This window comes from Furipterus horrens, unplaced genomic scaffold, assembly GCF_987537825.1.
Source record: "Furipterus horrens unplaced genomic scaffold, mFurHor1.1.pri manual_scaffold_4, whole genome shotgun sequence".
In the NCBI taxonomy this organism is placed as follows: Eukaryota; Metazoa; Chordata; class Mammalia; order Chiroptera; family Furipteridae; genus Furipterus; species Furipterus horrens.
The window spans coordinates 55455851-55470707 of NW_028327174.1; the positions used below are offsets into that span (position 1 = coordinate 55455851).

A 14857-nucleotide genomic window follows, 5' to 3' on the forward strand; every position below is an offset into this window, starting at 1 on the left:
TCCCAAGAAGCAAGAAAAGAACAGCATCAGGTTCTGAGTGTTTATTTCAGGTAATGGTAGTCTCCAAGTAGAGACTGGAGAAAAGACAGGCATTGCTGGCTACCCTGGATAAATCATGGTATCACACAGGAGTGCTCAGACCTGCTGTCTGCTGAGGAGGGGGCTGCTCTCACCAATGGAGTAGGAGTGGAAGACCCGGGGAAGACGTAGCCAGTGGGTGCTACTGTGTGGCAGCTGAGGAAGGGAGATGGTAGAGCCCTGCTTCATAAGTCTGTGCCTGATATTGGGAGAAGAAGGGGGAAACTGGTTAGCAATGGACAAGGGCGGCCTGTCAGTACTTCTCTAAAGGACACACCCATATTCCAAGTTTACTTGGCCTTGATCCTAGCACCCTCCCCTTTTCACCAATAGGATTCATCCTCTCTTGTTTCTATGATCGTTGGCAGCCGTCCGTCTCGAGAGACGATGGTGTAGCTTCTTAAGAGTCCATCTGCACCGCCGAGAATGGCTGTGCAGTCTGACTCGGGAGTCATGGTAGTATCTGTCTCCTCCCGTGTTGAATCGACATCTTGCGATGACGCTGAAGCTACAGAGCCTGGGCAGGGTAATATGGAGGGTCTGCTGTTGCCCATGCAGCAGACCCCCCCTCTCTTCGCAGCTGAAGGGTCCAAGGGAAAGACGGAGTCGATACAGCTTGGCTTCAGGTGCGCCGCAGGAGTTGCCGGTGTTGACTACAACGTCAAACCGCCTTAGGGACTCCGGCTCCGGATTTTCTGTCGGGGTTTACTCCCTTAGCCTTTCCCCTGAAGAGGTATGCCGCAAGGCAGCGGAGGTTTTTTGGAGTCAGAGTTTTCCTTCTCTGATGTACCCTGACTGGAAGATCGAACCAGCGACACTTAGCTCGCAGGCCGACGCTCAATCCACTGAGCTAAACCAGCCAGGGCCTAATCCTGATAGGATAGCTGTTAATTCTCCTACTTTTCACAGGCTCAGAAAGGTTAAGCTACTTCCCCAAGATCCCACCAGCAAGACTACAGTCCACATTTGTTTAACTTCCAAGTCTGGGCTCTTTCCTGGACACCATACTTCCTCAAAAGTAGTAATTCTTTTTCCCCTTGAGGAAGAGTGAGTGGTGATAATAAGGAAATGGGGGGGGGGGCAGTATATGCTGGATGGTGGGGTCCTCACCTGTATATCAGAGATGCAAGCACCATAGCCATCAACACCAGCAAGATGCCCACGAACAGGGGAGCATGCCCAAGGCCTGCTTCTTGACCTGTGAGTAGAATCCCAGGCCCTGCTTCAGTGTCTGCTCCCTGCCAGATAGCCTCTACCCACTCCCTTTATTCATTCCTGCTCTTATCCAAGTACCTACCAGGCATAACAAGCTGGGTGCTGACCATTGCCAGGCTGTTGGCATCAGCCAAAGACACATTGAGGCAATAGGTCCCTGAGCCGCCCTCCAGAACCTGGTACAGAACCAGCTGGCAGGTTGGGCTGGGTAGCACAGGCTGACACAGGCGCTGGGCAGGTGGCTGGCACCCCGGCAATGATATGTCTATACAAGCTTCCTCGGGCAGCCTGGGAGAGGTGTCATCTTATGTCAGGGGGTCTGAGAAGGAACACTAGACACCAGAGAGCAGGTTAACAGTCAACCCAGGAGTTCTCAGGACCACCAGTGGGACACTCACCCGCCTTGACAAGACACAGTCAGCTCAAATGCATCCCCTTCACTGGATGGCACAGCCTGCAGGATCTCAGCACTTTCGATACCCTCTGCAAAGTTATGAGATTTTAAGTCTGTATTTCCCATAGACAGAAAACCCCTACGCTGCTTCCCCAATCCCATCCCCGTGTCTTCAAATGAAAAACCTGGGATTTGGGTATTCTTGCCTAGGTGAGTATCTCCCTCCACAGTATGTTTCCACTTGCAGCCTAAGGCAGCACACACCTCCCTCTGCCAGCCCCCACAGTAGGCAAAACTCACGGACAATGTCCAAGGTGAGGGAAAAGGAGCCGTATCGATACAGAACACAATCCAAGGGCACCTGTCTCTTCACCAGGATTAAGGTGGCTGTGTCATCCAGCAGGGGGCTTTGGGAGTCTGGCAGGAGAGAATTGAAGAGGCAAAGTCAATAGACAAATGACTTACTTGGAAATGGAACCCAAGCACGCACATTCCCAGGTGGAGCCAGAGCTACTGGACCCAGGCTTGGAATCACACAAGACCTGGAAAATCTCATTTTATAGATAAGGAAATTGAGGCCCTGAAGGAGAAGTGACTGCCCCTGAGTCACACAGATAGGGATAGAGTTGGAGTTTTAAAAAATTACAAATGTTGCCCTGGCTAGTGTGGCTTAGTGGACTGAGTGCCAGCCTGTGATCAGGGCACATGCCTGGGTTGCAGGCCAGGTTCCCCGGTTGGGGGCATGCGAGAGGCAATTGCTCGATGTATCTCTTGCACATTGCTGTTTCTCTCCTTTCTCCCTCCCTTCTGCTCTCTCTAAAAATAAATAAAGAAAATCTTTTAAAAATAAATTAAAAAAAAATTTTTTTAAATCACAAATGTTTATCAAACCCTACACTGTCAAGTCCTGGGCTAGACACTCAATGTGTGTGAACTCATCTAAGTATGACTAGTTCATTCTTCCCTTTTCAGCGTTCCTACCATAATTCCAGGCTGACTTGCTTTGGGAAGAGAATCCAGGGGTAGGAAATGGTGTCAGAATCTGGAAAAGATTTCTATGCATTTAAGCTTGAACAGAAAATGAAATAATATGTAAATGACCACAGTTTACAATAGTGGCTCTCTATATTGCAGTTCACTTATTGTGGCCTCACTGTATCACAGGATTTTTAAAAATATTATTTTAAATTATTTATCGCAGATTTTTTGCTATATCGCGGGATATTGCGTACTGCATACATATGCTGTTAAAGTTACGTAGGTTTAAGATTGTAGAATATGTTTAAGAACATAAGTAGTGTTTATAAAAGTGTGGAAAAGGTTAATAAGGGAGTGGGAAAGGTTAATAGGGACTGGGAACGGTTTATAAGTGTGTGGGAAGGGTTTATAAAGCCTTAAAATATATATAAATAATAAAATAAATGTAAGGTTCCTACTTTGCGGATTTTCACCTGTCATGGGGGGGTCTAGAACGTAATACCCGCGATAAGTGAGGAAATACTGTATTCCCTGGTCCACCCCTCAGGGAACAGCTCTCCTCAAGGATAGAGAGCAACAAGGTCTCTCCCTAAGTCCTAGACAAAGCCCCTGACTTCCTGAACTCCATATCTATCCCATGTCATTAAGAGGGACTTGAGGGCTTTAAAACCAGTGAGGGCTCTGAGGGGACCCCATTGCTAAGCAAAGGACTGGGTAACATGTCGTCCAGGGTAAGTCTTTCAGCTCTTAGTAACAAATGCCCCACCTCAATAAATCTCATTCACACTGGCCCTCTTACCTGTAGTACCTTCTGTAGTCATTAATGGGCTGGCATCTGGACCGTCAGGCTCAAGTGTGGGCACCTCTCCCGCTGTGGTCTCCACCAACTCTGTAGTTGTTACCTGTACAACTGTGGTTTCAGGGGGCTCTGCAGTTAACACTTCAGGGGTCGTACCTATAGCCTGTGCAGTTGGCATCTCTGCAAGTGTGGTCCCTATTCCCTCTGCAGTTGGCACTTGCACAGGTGTAGTACCTATGACCTCTGTGGTTGGCACCTGCAGAGCTGTGGTTCCAGAGGGCTCTTCAGTTTGCACCTGACCAGATGTAGTACCTATAACTTCTGCTGTGGGCACTAGCCCAGCTGTGGTGCCAGGGGCCTCTTCAGTTGGCACATACCCGTCTGTGGTGCCCGGAACTGGAGAGGAGCCACAGGAGTTGAGAGGAATGGCAGCCTGAAGCACCACCCGGGCAGTGACTGGGCCAGACTCTAGGTAAGTGTGAGTGACCACAAGTGCCCGAGAGATCAAGGTCCCAGTACTATCGCCAAAGTCCCAGGTGTAAGAGAGGTCAGCCCCAGACAAATAGCCACTGGGGTCATGGAGCTGGAGCGCAAAGATCAGAGGTTGATTTCTCAGGAAGTGGTTGTTCCCTCCATCCAAGGCCTGCAGCTGGGATACACTCACGGAGAAGGGCACCTGGTCTGGGATTGGAAGCAGGAAAGGTGAGAACCATACCTGGGCCACAGCTTCTCCTTTCACAGCCACACCCTCCCCCAAGCTGACTGATTATTCCATCACTGGCTCCAAGCCCCTTATTCTTCTGCCCAGGTTTTCCTGGTTCTTCCCCTTTAAGATTACACACCACTTCCCCTTTCCCCTTCTAGTCCAGCCAAGCCTCTTTACCTTCTTCTCCTGCCTTAGAATTGGCCTTGCCCCTGCCTAAGTCCTTACCAGTAATGGTAAAGGCTGAGCGGGAGTGAGCAAGGGGCACGTAGCTCTCAGACTTCCGGCGGCGATGGTAGACAGTCACTTCCATGGTGTGTGTGCCCAGTGCTGCTGTGTCTGTTCCAATGCTCAGCCTAGACACTGGGCCCCCTAGAACTTGCCAGTATTGGCCTGAGGTTTTTGGAAAGAAAAGCAGAGAAGGGGTAGAGGTTACTTGTTGAAGAAAACTGATTAAAGGTGGCACCAGAGAAGAAGGGTCAGGAGATGTATTTAGGATGGTAATTTTAGATGGTATTTAGAAGGTTGTGATATGGGGGCCAGGAAAGGAGTCCTAATGAGTGGTTCCATGGAACGGGGCTATAATTGGGGAAGGGATCCCAGAAATAGCTATATTAGAGTTGGAGAGGGCTAGGTGCTATGGAAGAGGAAGGAGCCATGGGGAAAATGGTTAGGGAAACTCACGGAGTTTAAAGGATGGAACCAAAAGGAAAGATCAGATAGGAAGAGGTAAATCCAAATGGAGATGACAGGTCAGAGCAGGGAGTCCCTCACCCCAGGTCTTCCAGATATAAACAAATCTTCTCCTCCGAGACCAAGGGCCAGATGGGAAGGCACTCCCATCAGGGAAGATGCAGGCATCATCAGGTTCCTGGGGATACACTGGCTGTCCTCCCCACATCTGGCTCCCTGAAAGGTACACACAGTCACCTTCAAACCCTGGCATTCCTTTCTGTACATGAAAACCACTAACATGGCTCTCAGCAAGGGGCTCTGGGAATACTTCCTAGCTGTAAAGTATATTCCTCTTGGTATAAATCCATTTGGGGTGGTAATAGGAAGAATGGAAACTACAATTAAAGATTCATATGTATATACTTACATAGGAAAGAGATTGGAAGGCCATATATCAAAATGTTTAGAGATTTGCTCTAGCTAGTGGGATAAAAATAACAGCACCAGCTAACATTTGTTGAGCCTTTACCATAGGCTAGGGCAGGCCTTGTGTTAAATTCTTTATACATTATCACATTTTAGTCCTTACAACAACCTTTCATGGTAGGTATCATCCTCATTCTATGGATAAGGAAATGGAAACACAAAATAATTAAGTAATTTGCCCAGGGCCACATATTAGTAACAAGTTTAAATCTAAGTCCATCCAATTTCTAGGTCCACTGGGCCTTCTGTCCCTCATTTGGAGGATTATAATTTTTTCCTTTTTATTTATTTGTGTTTTCTAATGTTTCTACAATAATATGCTATATATATACAGTTTGTTAAAAAAAAAGTAGAAGGGGAAGAGGGCATTCCCTCAGCTCATTAGGGATACAAGGGAATCTGAGCCCTAGGAATGAGGGCCTGGAACAGAGAGTTACTCACCATTGATGATGGTGTCATTGGCCCAGATGACCTGCCCATCTGGCAGCACCTTTTGGCTTTCGGGGAAGTGCAGGGAGATAGAGAAGGAGGTATTTGCTCCAACCAGTGTAGGCCCATCATTACTGACCTTCAGAGATACCTGGCCACCTGGAAAGGGCAGTTGCATTGGCTGGGACTCCTTGGCTTCCCCTCCCCATATACCTTTCCCTTTCTTCTCTTCCCAAACTACATTCAACCCAGTTCTTGCTCCTCTCCCCACCCTATTCCCATCATGTTCTCCCTAGAATTTGCCAGGTTCTCACCTCTCCAGCAGTCAGGCCCCTGGATTTCTGACCACTCTGGATATAGCTGCTTGTTCCAGGCTTTAGTTCCCAGCTGCCTTGAGACACCAAGCCAATCCTGGTCTATGGATCCTAAAAGGAAGGTACCATGAGAGCTCTAGGATCCTCATTTGGTCTCTTCTCAGGTGATAATACTCTTCCATGTCATCCCACTCATTCTCACATTCAAAGTGCATTTTGATTTACTGGATATCCACCATGTATGAGGCACTATACTAGGTACAAAAAAGCTTAAGAACCAATAAGACATGACCCTGAAGAGAGTCAAGATAAAATATAGGAAATAGACATATATATAAATTACTATATTTCAAGGCACTGTGTAATATAAACCATAGAAGGCAAGCATGAAGTGCAACAAAATGACAGACTAAACAGATTAGTTCCACTCTGGCAGATTAGGAAAGACTTCAATGAGGAGTTGGCCTATGGGATAAAGCAGTCCAGGCAGAAGGCCCAGCATGAGCAGATGCATACATGGAGGCATGAAAGTACAAGGCATGATAGGGAACTACTAGCAATGAGGTTGATGCACACTGTGATATTATAGATGAGGCCAAAAAGACGGTTTGGGGGCTCTGAGTGCCAGGAGGAGTGTGGCCCTATAGGTCCTATAGGCAAGGCCACCTCAGAAGATTTTGTTTTATTGAGCTATAATTCACATACATAAAATTCACCCCTCAGAATGTTTTGAATATGATCAGATTTGTGTTTTAGAAGGATCACTATGGCAAGCAGTGAGGAGGATAGATCAGAGGTAGGCAGAGGTCGGGGTTGGGGACAGAGCAGACAAAATTATTGCAACTGACTGAGAGTGGTCTGAGAAAAAAAGATATGGTGGATCACTATATTCCTCAACCAGATTCAACAACTATCAACGTTTGCCACATTTTCTTTCTCTATACTTTGTTATTGTTTGGGTTTTTTGTTGTTTTTAAATTTTTTATTTTTATTAAATTTATGGGGTGACATTGATTAATAAAATTTTATAGGTTTCAGGTGTACAATTCTGTACTACATCATCTGTATATTGTATTGTATGTTCACCACCCCAAGTCAAGTCTCCTGTTTGTTTTTAGCTAAAGTCTTTAAAAGCTAATCTCACACATCTTGTTATTTTAACCCTACAAATTCAGTATGTATCTGTTTAAAAAATGAATATTTTGTTGAATAAGCATTATTTCACACTAGACAAAATTATCAAACTCAGTCCATAACAAATTTCATGAATATCTAAAAACAGCTCCTTATGACATTAAAAAAAAAAAATCAGGATCCAAAAAGTAAGCAATCTTTTAAGAGCCTCCAGTAGACAAGTATGAATGGGATGTTTCCAGAATACACTAAAGAACATAGTAAAAGAAAAAAGATTTAAAACAGCTGCATGAATGAGGAAAGTCAGATCAAGAAAAGCTTTCACAAAGTCTGTGAAACCAGGGATCTAGAGTAAGAAAGAGAAAACGGGGATATAATGTATGTATTTTAGCACAGCAGAAACTATCCTCACTCCATTTCGAATTTGTACTAGAAACCTAGTTGATTCTGCTGGGGAAGGATCTGGAATCATTTCATTGAGCATCCGATCACTAGAGCAAGAGAATCATAAGATGCCCCATTCTTCTCTCCACTCCCAACCCTCCCTCCCTCGGAACAGCACGGGACATTCCAGACCCTCTCACCACCCCTCACCCCCACCCTCTGCTCTTGTCACGAGGCCCCAATCCCCCAGAGCCCTTTCATGTGATGCTCAGCTGAGACCCCTCTGCCTGTCTCTTTCAGCCCCAGGACAAAAGCCTGGGCTGTGTTCACCCATCTCCACCCCAAAGAGTGGAGGTGGTGCACCCTTGCCCTTTTTATTCAGTACCACATTCTCTTACCCCTCACTTTAAAGACCCTATCCCAAGTGCCTGAGACATTGCCTAAAAGAGCTTCCCACTTATTTTACCCCCTTGGAGCCCCTGCTCAGCTCACTGTCCAGGGGCCCTCAGAATTATGGCCGCAAGAACCACCATCCTCTTGCCCTTCCAAGCAGATGGGATTATTTTCAATTTCAGTCCCAAATCTCCATGTGGGGAGGGGTTCAGGTGCCCATGTCCTCACTAAATCAAGTGCGTGGGAGAAGCTTGAAGTGTTGCTGGTATCTCCCATTAGGAGGGGAAGAACCAGAGCAGGTGTGCAAATCCAAATGCACACTAATTCATATCCACACGCCCCACACTCACCTTCTGCAGTCCCTACAGCCAGAAGAGCACCCATCACAGCCACATGGAGAAAGCATTTTTTCGGCCCCAGACCCATCCTGTCTTCCTTCCAGCAACCAAAGGCGTTGGTTGGGCAGGGACAAGCCCCTATATAAGAAAGGGGTGCTCATTTGCATAGCCCTTCCTCCTCTCCGTCCGAGGAAGGGCTGGGAGGGAGCGGAGGACCGGAGGAAGGCAGAATTGACAAGGGATCCTGGTACCTGATTACTGACTGGGTCATTCTCATCTTGACTGAAAGAATTGACTTAAGGGCATCTACATAACACGTACCACACACACACACACAATTCATCATGGAAGAGTAAATCAATCTGTTGTTTCAATCAAACCAGGAACCCCTCAAAAAGACAGAAACAGAGACCCTGCATCCAAAAACAGAGAGACAGTATCGGGGTAGGCTGAGGCAAACGATTCCTCCGAGACCCAGGAAACCTTTACAATGAGATTCCCAGTTTCCTGCTTTTCAAATAAGGCCCCCTAGGCCAGGTGGAATTTAATCTTAGATTGATATACATTTTCCCTAAGGGATGTGAAAACGGCAAGATCAGGAAATCCCTACAAACTCGGTATACGGGGGAAATTCGAGCCTAAATCACGTGCTAGGAAAGAGGTGTTCAGCCTCCCCACACAGGCAGAAATTTGTCTTAACGCATCAGAACAAACTTGCGCGGGGCTGGGTCCTCTGCTGCGAGGGGCGCGGGAGTTCGCCCCTCGCTCTGACGTTGACCAATAGAAAGGACTGGGGGCGGAGTCGGGGAAACGCGGGAAGGAGAGGCGGGGCCTCTGGTGGTGGTAGGGAACTGCGGGGGGAGGTGGCAACATTGTCTCAAGTTGGACAAATTGACAAGAGCGAGGGATAACACTGCGTTCCATCCGGACCTGGGGCCGCGGTGCTGGGCCCTGTTTCCCCGTCTTCCGCCCCCGAGAACCGGGGCACGCTTTCTGCAGGGTTCCCAGGCCCCCCTCCTGGGCCGGGCTCACCGGACTCGCTAGCGCTTCATGGAGAACTTCCAAAAAGTGGAAAAGATCGGAGAGGGCACGTACGGAGTTGTGTACAAAGCCAAAAACAAGCTGACCGGAGAAGTGGTGGCGCTTAAAAAAATCCGCCTGGACACGTGAGTGGCCTCTGTACCGGGACTCCTACCTTGGGAACTCCTTGAGTGCCCCCCCACCCCCACTCCAACAGGCGGATAGCCGTCGAGGGACCGGAAGGTAGCAGGGAGGGACTTCTTTTGAAGTGGAGAAGTGGGTTGGAGGACTGTAGAGGGTTTCCCTCTAGAGATTACAGGGTCGTGTCGAATCCGTGGGAAACTTGCCTCCCAAAAGCCGGGTTATGCCCCCAAATGGGGCACACAGGAAGACACAGGAAGAGGAAGGGGGCCTCTGAGATGGGGTCCAGTGCTCTTCGTGGAGTTGGGTTTTGTGGGAACTGGTGAAAAGCACCTTTCTGAATCAAGAGCCCTCCTCACTGCCCCAGCCCCACCCTCATCTTAGAATTCTCTCCCTTTCAAAAGAATGGCAGTTGAATCTCACTGGCCTCTCTAGGGAGGCTGAGTGCTGCTACTCCCCCCCCCCCCCGCCCCCAGCTCCCTTTTTTTCCCCCTGTTACCTTCTCTTCCTGTTCACCAGGAGTCTTTACTAATCTACCTTTGGGAAAAAGCCACTGTGTCCACCCATGCATGAACTCCTACAGCAAACTTCTCTCACTTTACTAGGGGATGCTGGGGGAGGGGGGCGGAGGAGGGATGACTGAGCTGGGGAAAAAGAAATATTTGTCATCACATTCCTATCTCTGTTTTCCCAATCTCTCCAAGTGAGACAGAGGGTGTACCCAGTACCGCCATTCGAGAGATCTCTCTTCTTAAGGAGCTTAACCACCCTAATATTGTCAAGTAAGTATGTATCTGGAAGGTGGTTTACAGTGAAAGACAATGTCTTCTCTCTGGGTAGTCTGTCCATTACTCTCCTTCACCTCCATTCCTGGGCCTCCCTTCCCCAGGTTGCTGGATGTCATCCACACAGAAAACAAACTCTACCTGGTTTTTGAGTTTCTCCACCAAGATCTCAAGAAATTCATGGATGCCTCTGCTCTTACTGGCATTCCTCTTCCCCTCATCAAGGTAATCCTTCTTATCGACTCTTCTCCAACATTGTCATGCCTTGGGGGGGAATGAAAGCAGGCAAACCAGACTGAGTGGTGTTTTGTGACCTTGGTTTCTGTCCCAGCCTTCATCCCTCTACACAGATATACACACACACTCATTATGCTTACTAACCCCAGGGCTGGACAGGAGACTCAAAGAAGTTGAAATTCTAGTGAGTCAACATAACAGCTTGGGTAGAAGGTCAGATGAAACTCAGATAAATGGGACTTGAGGGCATTTGGTACATTCCTCCAAAAAAGCCCTTTTACCTGTCTAGTGGGAGAAATAGCCAGTGAATCTCTATTGTCTGTTTTAGGGCTGGGTTGTTTACTCCCAAGCTATTTTAAATGTATCAACAAGTGTTTATTCAATACAAATTTATTGAACACCTTCAATGTGCTAGCATAGGATTTGGAAAAGAGATGCAAAACTGAGTAAGACCTGGACCCTCTCCTCACTGGGCTGACAGTCCAGTGAGAGAAATAGCTTGTAAACATGTAATTATAATCTATCATAGTAAAGTCTTCAGTAGAGCTTTGGAGGTGATAAACACTGTCTTGTCTCTTCCCATTGTCAGAGCTATCTGTTCCAGCTGCTCCAGGGCCTAGCTTTCTGCCATTCTCATCGGGTCCTGCACCGAGACCTCAAACCTCAGAATCTGCTTATCAATGCAGAGGGGGCCATCAAGCTAGCAGACTTTGGACTAGCCAGAGCCTTTGGAGTTCCTGTTCGTACTTACACCCATGAGGTTAGTTCCTCTCTGCATTTCTTCTCTGAATTTCCTGGGAGGTGTTAACAAGGATATTCACAAAGTTACTAAAAATATGTGGACAGCAGTTTCTCTCTTAGTAGATGGAGAGTATTTCTGACACCTCAAGAGGTCTTAGAGTATGCACAGAGTTCATACTGTAGGGCTAACTGGGCTCTGATAGCTACCAAGCAAGGAAAGCTGGATGGCATACCATTAAAATTATGACCACCGGTCTCAGGTTTTCCATGAAGTTCACAAGTTGGGGGTTCAGAAAATACGGTCCCAGAATCATCCTGGCTTTTGTTGCTCAGTGGATTGAGCACCAGCCTGCAAACCGAGAGATTGCCAGTTCAGTTCCTGGTCAGGGCACATGCCCACGTTGTGGGCTAGGTCCCTTTCTCTAAAGATAAATAAATAAAATCTTTAAACTTTTTTTAAGTGGTCCCAAAGTCATGGGCTAAGCGCATTCTGGGCTAATAAGTTATATGTAGTCATTTTACTTAGGGGAAATCAGAGGGAAGGTAAGGATGGAGGGAAAGAAACTGCTTGTTAAGAGGCAAAGAGTTAGCAGAGTAGTGGTGGGAAGTTAAGATGTGGGAATCTCCATGCCCCATACACCACCTCTCTCCCTTCCTACTTTTGTCCCCAGGTGGTGACCCTGTGGTACCGAGCCCCTGAAATCCTCCTGGGCTGCAAATACTACTCCACAGCTGTGGACATCTGGAGCCTGGGCTGCATCTTTGCTGAGATGGTACAGAGGCATGCCTGAGTTCCACCCAGCCCACTCTCCCCACATTTAAGAACAACAGAACTATTTCTTGGCCCAGACCCATGGTCTTTCTATTATCACAGGGTTCTTTCTCTACAGTAGCACCTATGGGGGTGGTAGGGAAAGGACAGGATTCTTGTCCCTGATGCCAACCACAAGTTTTAGCATCCTTGTACATCTCTTATCCCAGATTGAGCTAAATCATTTCTGCAGCTGCTTTACCTTTAGTCTGCATATATTTTATAGAATGAGTTCCATTCAGTGCTTCCTTCATTTGGCCTGAAGACCTTATTGTAGGTTATGAGGAATGCGATGAAACCACCTATATACAGCTTATCCACATCTTTTGCTTAAACTGTAGACTTAGATCATTTCCCTGCCCAACCTCTGGCTCTTCAGACTGAAGGATCCCTGAGGCCCAGCCTTATATGTGAAATCTGATCCCCTTTGATACACAATGGAGTGGGCTGAGTTTTTAAATCAAATCAGCAATATGTTTTATGGTCCTCTGTTTGGGTTGTAATTGGGGGCTTGGAGACCATTAGCCTATATATATAATGTGCAGTTATCCCCCAGTGCATTACCTTACAATTGCCCATATTCCTCTCTCAATTCATCAAAAAATATTTGTTAAGCACCTAGTGTGTACCCAGCACCATGCTAAGTGCTGTGGGGAACACAGAAGAAATGGAAGACACAGTCTCTGCCCGCTGTGCTCCTATCTAGAAGTGGCTGCATCACAAGGAGGGGGGATGACCGCAGTGTCTACCCCACACCCCGTGAGTGGCTTGGGATCCCTTTGCTACATGTCAGTGGCACCCCAGACATTCACCCCCTCCCAGCCCCACCCAGCCTTGGGGATCTGCAAAGCCATGGTTGGGGGAAGGAAGGAGGGGGCAAGGAGACAGATGAAGGGACTTCATTGTCTCAGGCTCTGTGTGACTGACCCCATGAAAGGCCCTGGGGAGGGAGTCATGGGGCCCTACTGACCTTCCACTGCCTGTGGGAACCTCCATTGTACAGGGGGCAGTTTTGACTGACGTCAATGTGGATGTTGGCCTTTCTTCTTTCCCCATTTTTAGGTGACTCGTCGGGCCCTGTTCCCTGGAGATTCTGAGATTGACCAACTCTTCCGGATCTTTCGTACTCTGGGGACCCCAGATGAGGTGGTTTGGCCAGGAGTCACTTCTATGCCTGATTATAAACCAAGTTTCCCCAAGTGGGCCCGGCAAGATTTTAGCAAAGTTGTGCCTCCCCTGGATGAAGATGGACGGAGCTTGTTATCGGTGAGAGTTGGGCGTGGGCTCCCCTTTCTCTCACTGACTATCCTGGGGTAGGGCTTTTCCTGAATGAAGGAAGGATAATACCCTGGACTTGAGGTCTCAGTGTTTCCCTTGCTCCTGCTTCTTTCTTCCTGTCGGCATACCAACTGAACAGACAGATAAAGGGAGGAGGGAAATGGGAAGTCTGCCATGGGTAAAATGAATTCTGGTTTCCCAATTTCTTGGAATACTTACTTGCTGCCCATTTAGTCCACTGTCACATCACTGAAGTCAGTATCCATCTCTCCCTCCAGCAAATGCTGCACTACGATCCCAACAAGCGGATTTCAGCAAAGGCAGCTCTGACTCACCCTTTCTTCCAGGATGTGACCAAGCCAGTACCTCACCTTCGACTCTGATGTCTTTCCCCAAGCCCCCAGTCTCACCCTCTCCAGTGGGGGGCCTAATCTGGCTTGTCCCTGGTCTATGGGTGCCCTCTATCTTGTCTGGCTGCCATAACACTCACTCATCTTCCTTTCTTAGCCAGCCAACTCTGGGGATTCAAGGGGGTAGAGGGAAAAAAATGAAAGGAAGCTTCTGTATTCAATGCACTTAAGTCAGCCTCTACCACCCCTCCACTTAGTCACTGCTGAGGAGGGTTGGTATTAAAAAACAAACAAACTGACTTTCCCCTTCCCCACATAGGGTTTGCCATCCCAATCTCTGAAAGCCCTACAATTATTATTTCCTGTGTTTGGGATTACAGAGACCCCAAACTTCCTGCTAACACTGTATTAAACCAGCTGATACAGAGAGTAAATTGGAATTTTGAAAACTAAGCAAAACAAAAACATAAGGAGGAGCCTGGTTTAAAGAATTAGGTTAAAACATAGATCCAACCAGTTTATACCCTAGTTTTAGTGTTTGATCTCACCTAACAATCTGGGAGTCTTAAGACTCCCAGCCTATGCAATCCTGTTGGTGCTGCAGTAAAAATGCTTGCCCCCAGTGCCCTTGTCTGTCACTCCTATAGGCAAGGGGTGTCTCGGAGGCTCTGGAACAGGGATTGAGCTTCTCCGTGGCCTTATGAGGCAAGTGAAAGGTGTTTGGATTGTTCTAAGATCCTTAGTTCTTCAGGTGCCAGGGCACATTTTCCTCTGAAGGCCATCCCCATAGGAGTGGAAGTAAAGTTTATAGACATTTTGAGAACGCTGACACTTTTTTAGGGCTGTGACTGAGTGAGAGCATTGGGGGAATGGGGGTGGTATTTCTTTAAAAGAAGGATGAACAATTATATTTATACTTCAGGATATAGTAGTTTTTTAGTGGGAGTGGGTGGATTTTTGTGTGCACCTTGAGGTTTTCTAATGCAAATGTTTAAAAAAAAGAGTATTGTTTTTCTTTTTATGGTTGTCTCTTTTTTTCTCCCACCTCTTGTCCTTGCGTGTTCTTGCTATTAAGGTTATTTGTAATTTAGTTTGTAATTCATTAAAAAAAAGTTACTAGTTTTACAGTTTATCTTTCTTCCTTTACTTGTGTACTTATTTACTGAAAGAATGA

At 47.1% G+C, this 14857-nt stretch overlaps 2 protein-coding genes across 3 annotated transcripts; one reads left to right on the forward strand and one right to left on the reverse strand.

Moving 5' to 3' along the window:
* Window positions 1–26: 26 nt before the first annotated feature.
* On the reverse strand, window positions 27–8446 carry PMEL (premelanosome protein). Its single transcript, XM_090273350.1, has 11 exons — window positions 8333–8446; window positions 6072–6182; window positions 5770–5916; window positions 4942–5076; window positions 4396–4560; window positions 3465–4145; window positions 1988–2104; window positions 1692–1776; window positions 1376–1581; window positions 1189–1276; window positions 27–277 (listed from the first exon to the last, which is right to left on the reverse strand). The coding sequence occupies exons 1-11, from the start codon at window positions 8406–8408 to the stop codon at window positions 136–138; spliced, it is 1953 nt and encodes a 650-aa protein (XP_090129476.1). The 5' UTR covers window positions 8409–8446; the 3' UTR covers window positions 27–135.
* A 704-nt stretch (window positions 8447–9150) lies between these two features.
* CDK2 (cyclin dependent kinase 2) lies at window positions 9151–14780 on the forward strand. Of its 2 annotated transcripts, XM_090273351.1 has the most exons (8): window positions 9151–9486; window positions 10186–10263; window positions 10371–10491; window positions 11093–11263; window positions 11916–12017; window positions 12671–12814; window positions 13118–13321; window positions 13612–14780. In XM_090273351.1, exons 1-8 carry the CDS (start codon window positions 9371–9373, stop codon window positions 13714–13716), a joined length of 1041 nt encoding a protein of 346 aa, XP_090129477.1. In that variant the 5' UTR covers window positions 9151–9370; the 3' UTR covers window positions 13717–14780. The 2 variants fall into 2 exon arrangements, with proteins under 2 accessions (XP_090129477.1, XP_090129478.1); XM_090273352.1 differs by lacking the exon at window positions 12671–12814 and having other exon boundaries at window positions 13612–14779.
* Window positions 14781–14857: the final 77 nt, after the last annotated feature.

What these genes read in the sequence shown, in the direction of transcription:
- PMEL (XM_090273350.1), bottom strand. Translation starts at nt 8,408, where the DNA reads ATGGGTCTGGGGCCGAAAAAATGCTTTCTCCATGTGGCTGTGATGGGT. An exon ending in GGCTGTAGGGACTGCAGAAG is followed by an intron (nt 6,183 to 8,332) that starts GTGAGTGTGGGG and finishes CCTTCCTTTTAG; the next exon opens with GATCCATAGACCAGGATTGG. An exon ending in CTTGCATCTCTGATATACAG is followed by an intron (nt 278 to 1,188) that starts GTGAGGACCCCA and finishes TCCCAATATCAG; the next exon opens with GCACAGACTTATGAAGCAGG.
- CDK2 (XM_090273351.1), top strand. Translation starts at nt 9,371, where the DNA reads ATGGAGAACTTCCAAAAAGTGGAAAAGATCGGAGAGGGCACGTACGGA. An exon ending in AAAAAAATCCGCCTGGACAC is followed by an intron (nt 9,487 to 10,185) that starts GTGAGTGGCCTC and finishes AATCTCTCCAAG; the next exon opens with TGAGACAGAGGGTGTACCCA. An exon ending in TTCGTACTTACACCCATGAG is followed by an intron (nt 11,264 to 11,915) that starts GTTAGTTCCTCT and finishes TTTTGTCCCCAG; the next exon opens with GTGGTGACCCTGTGGTACCG.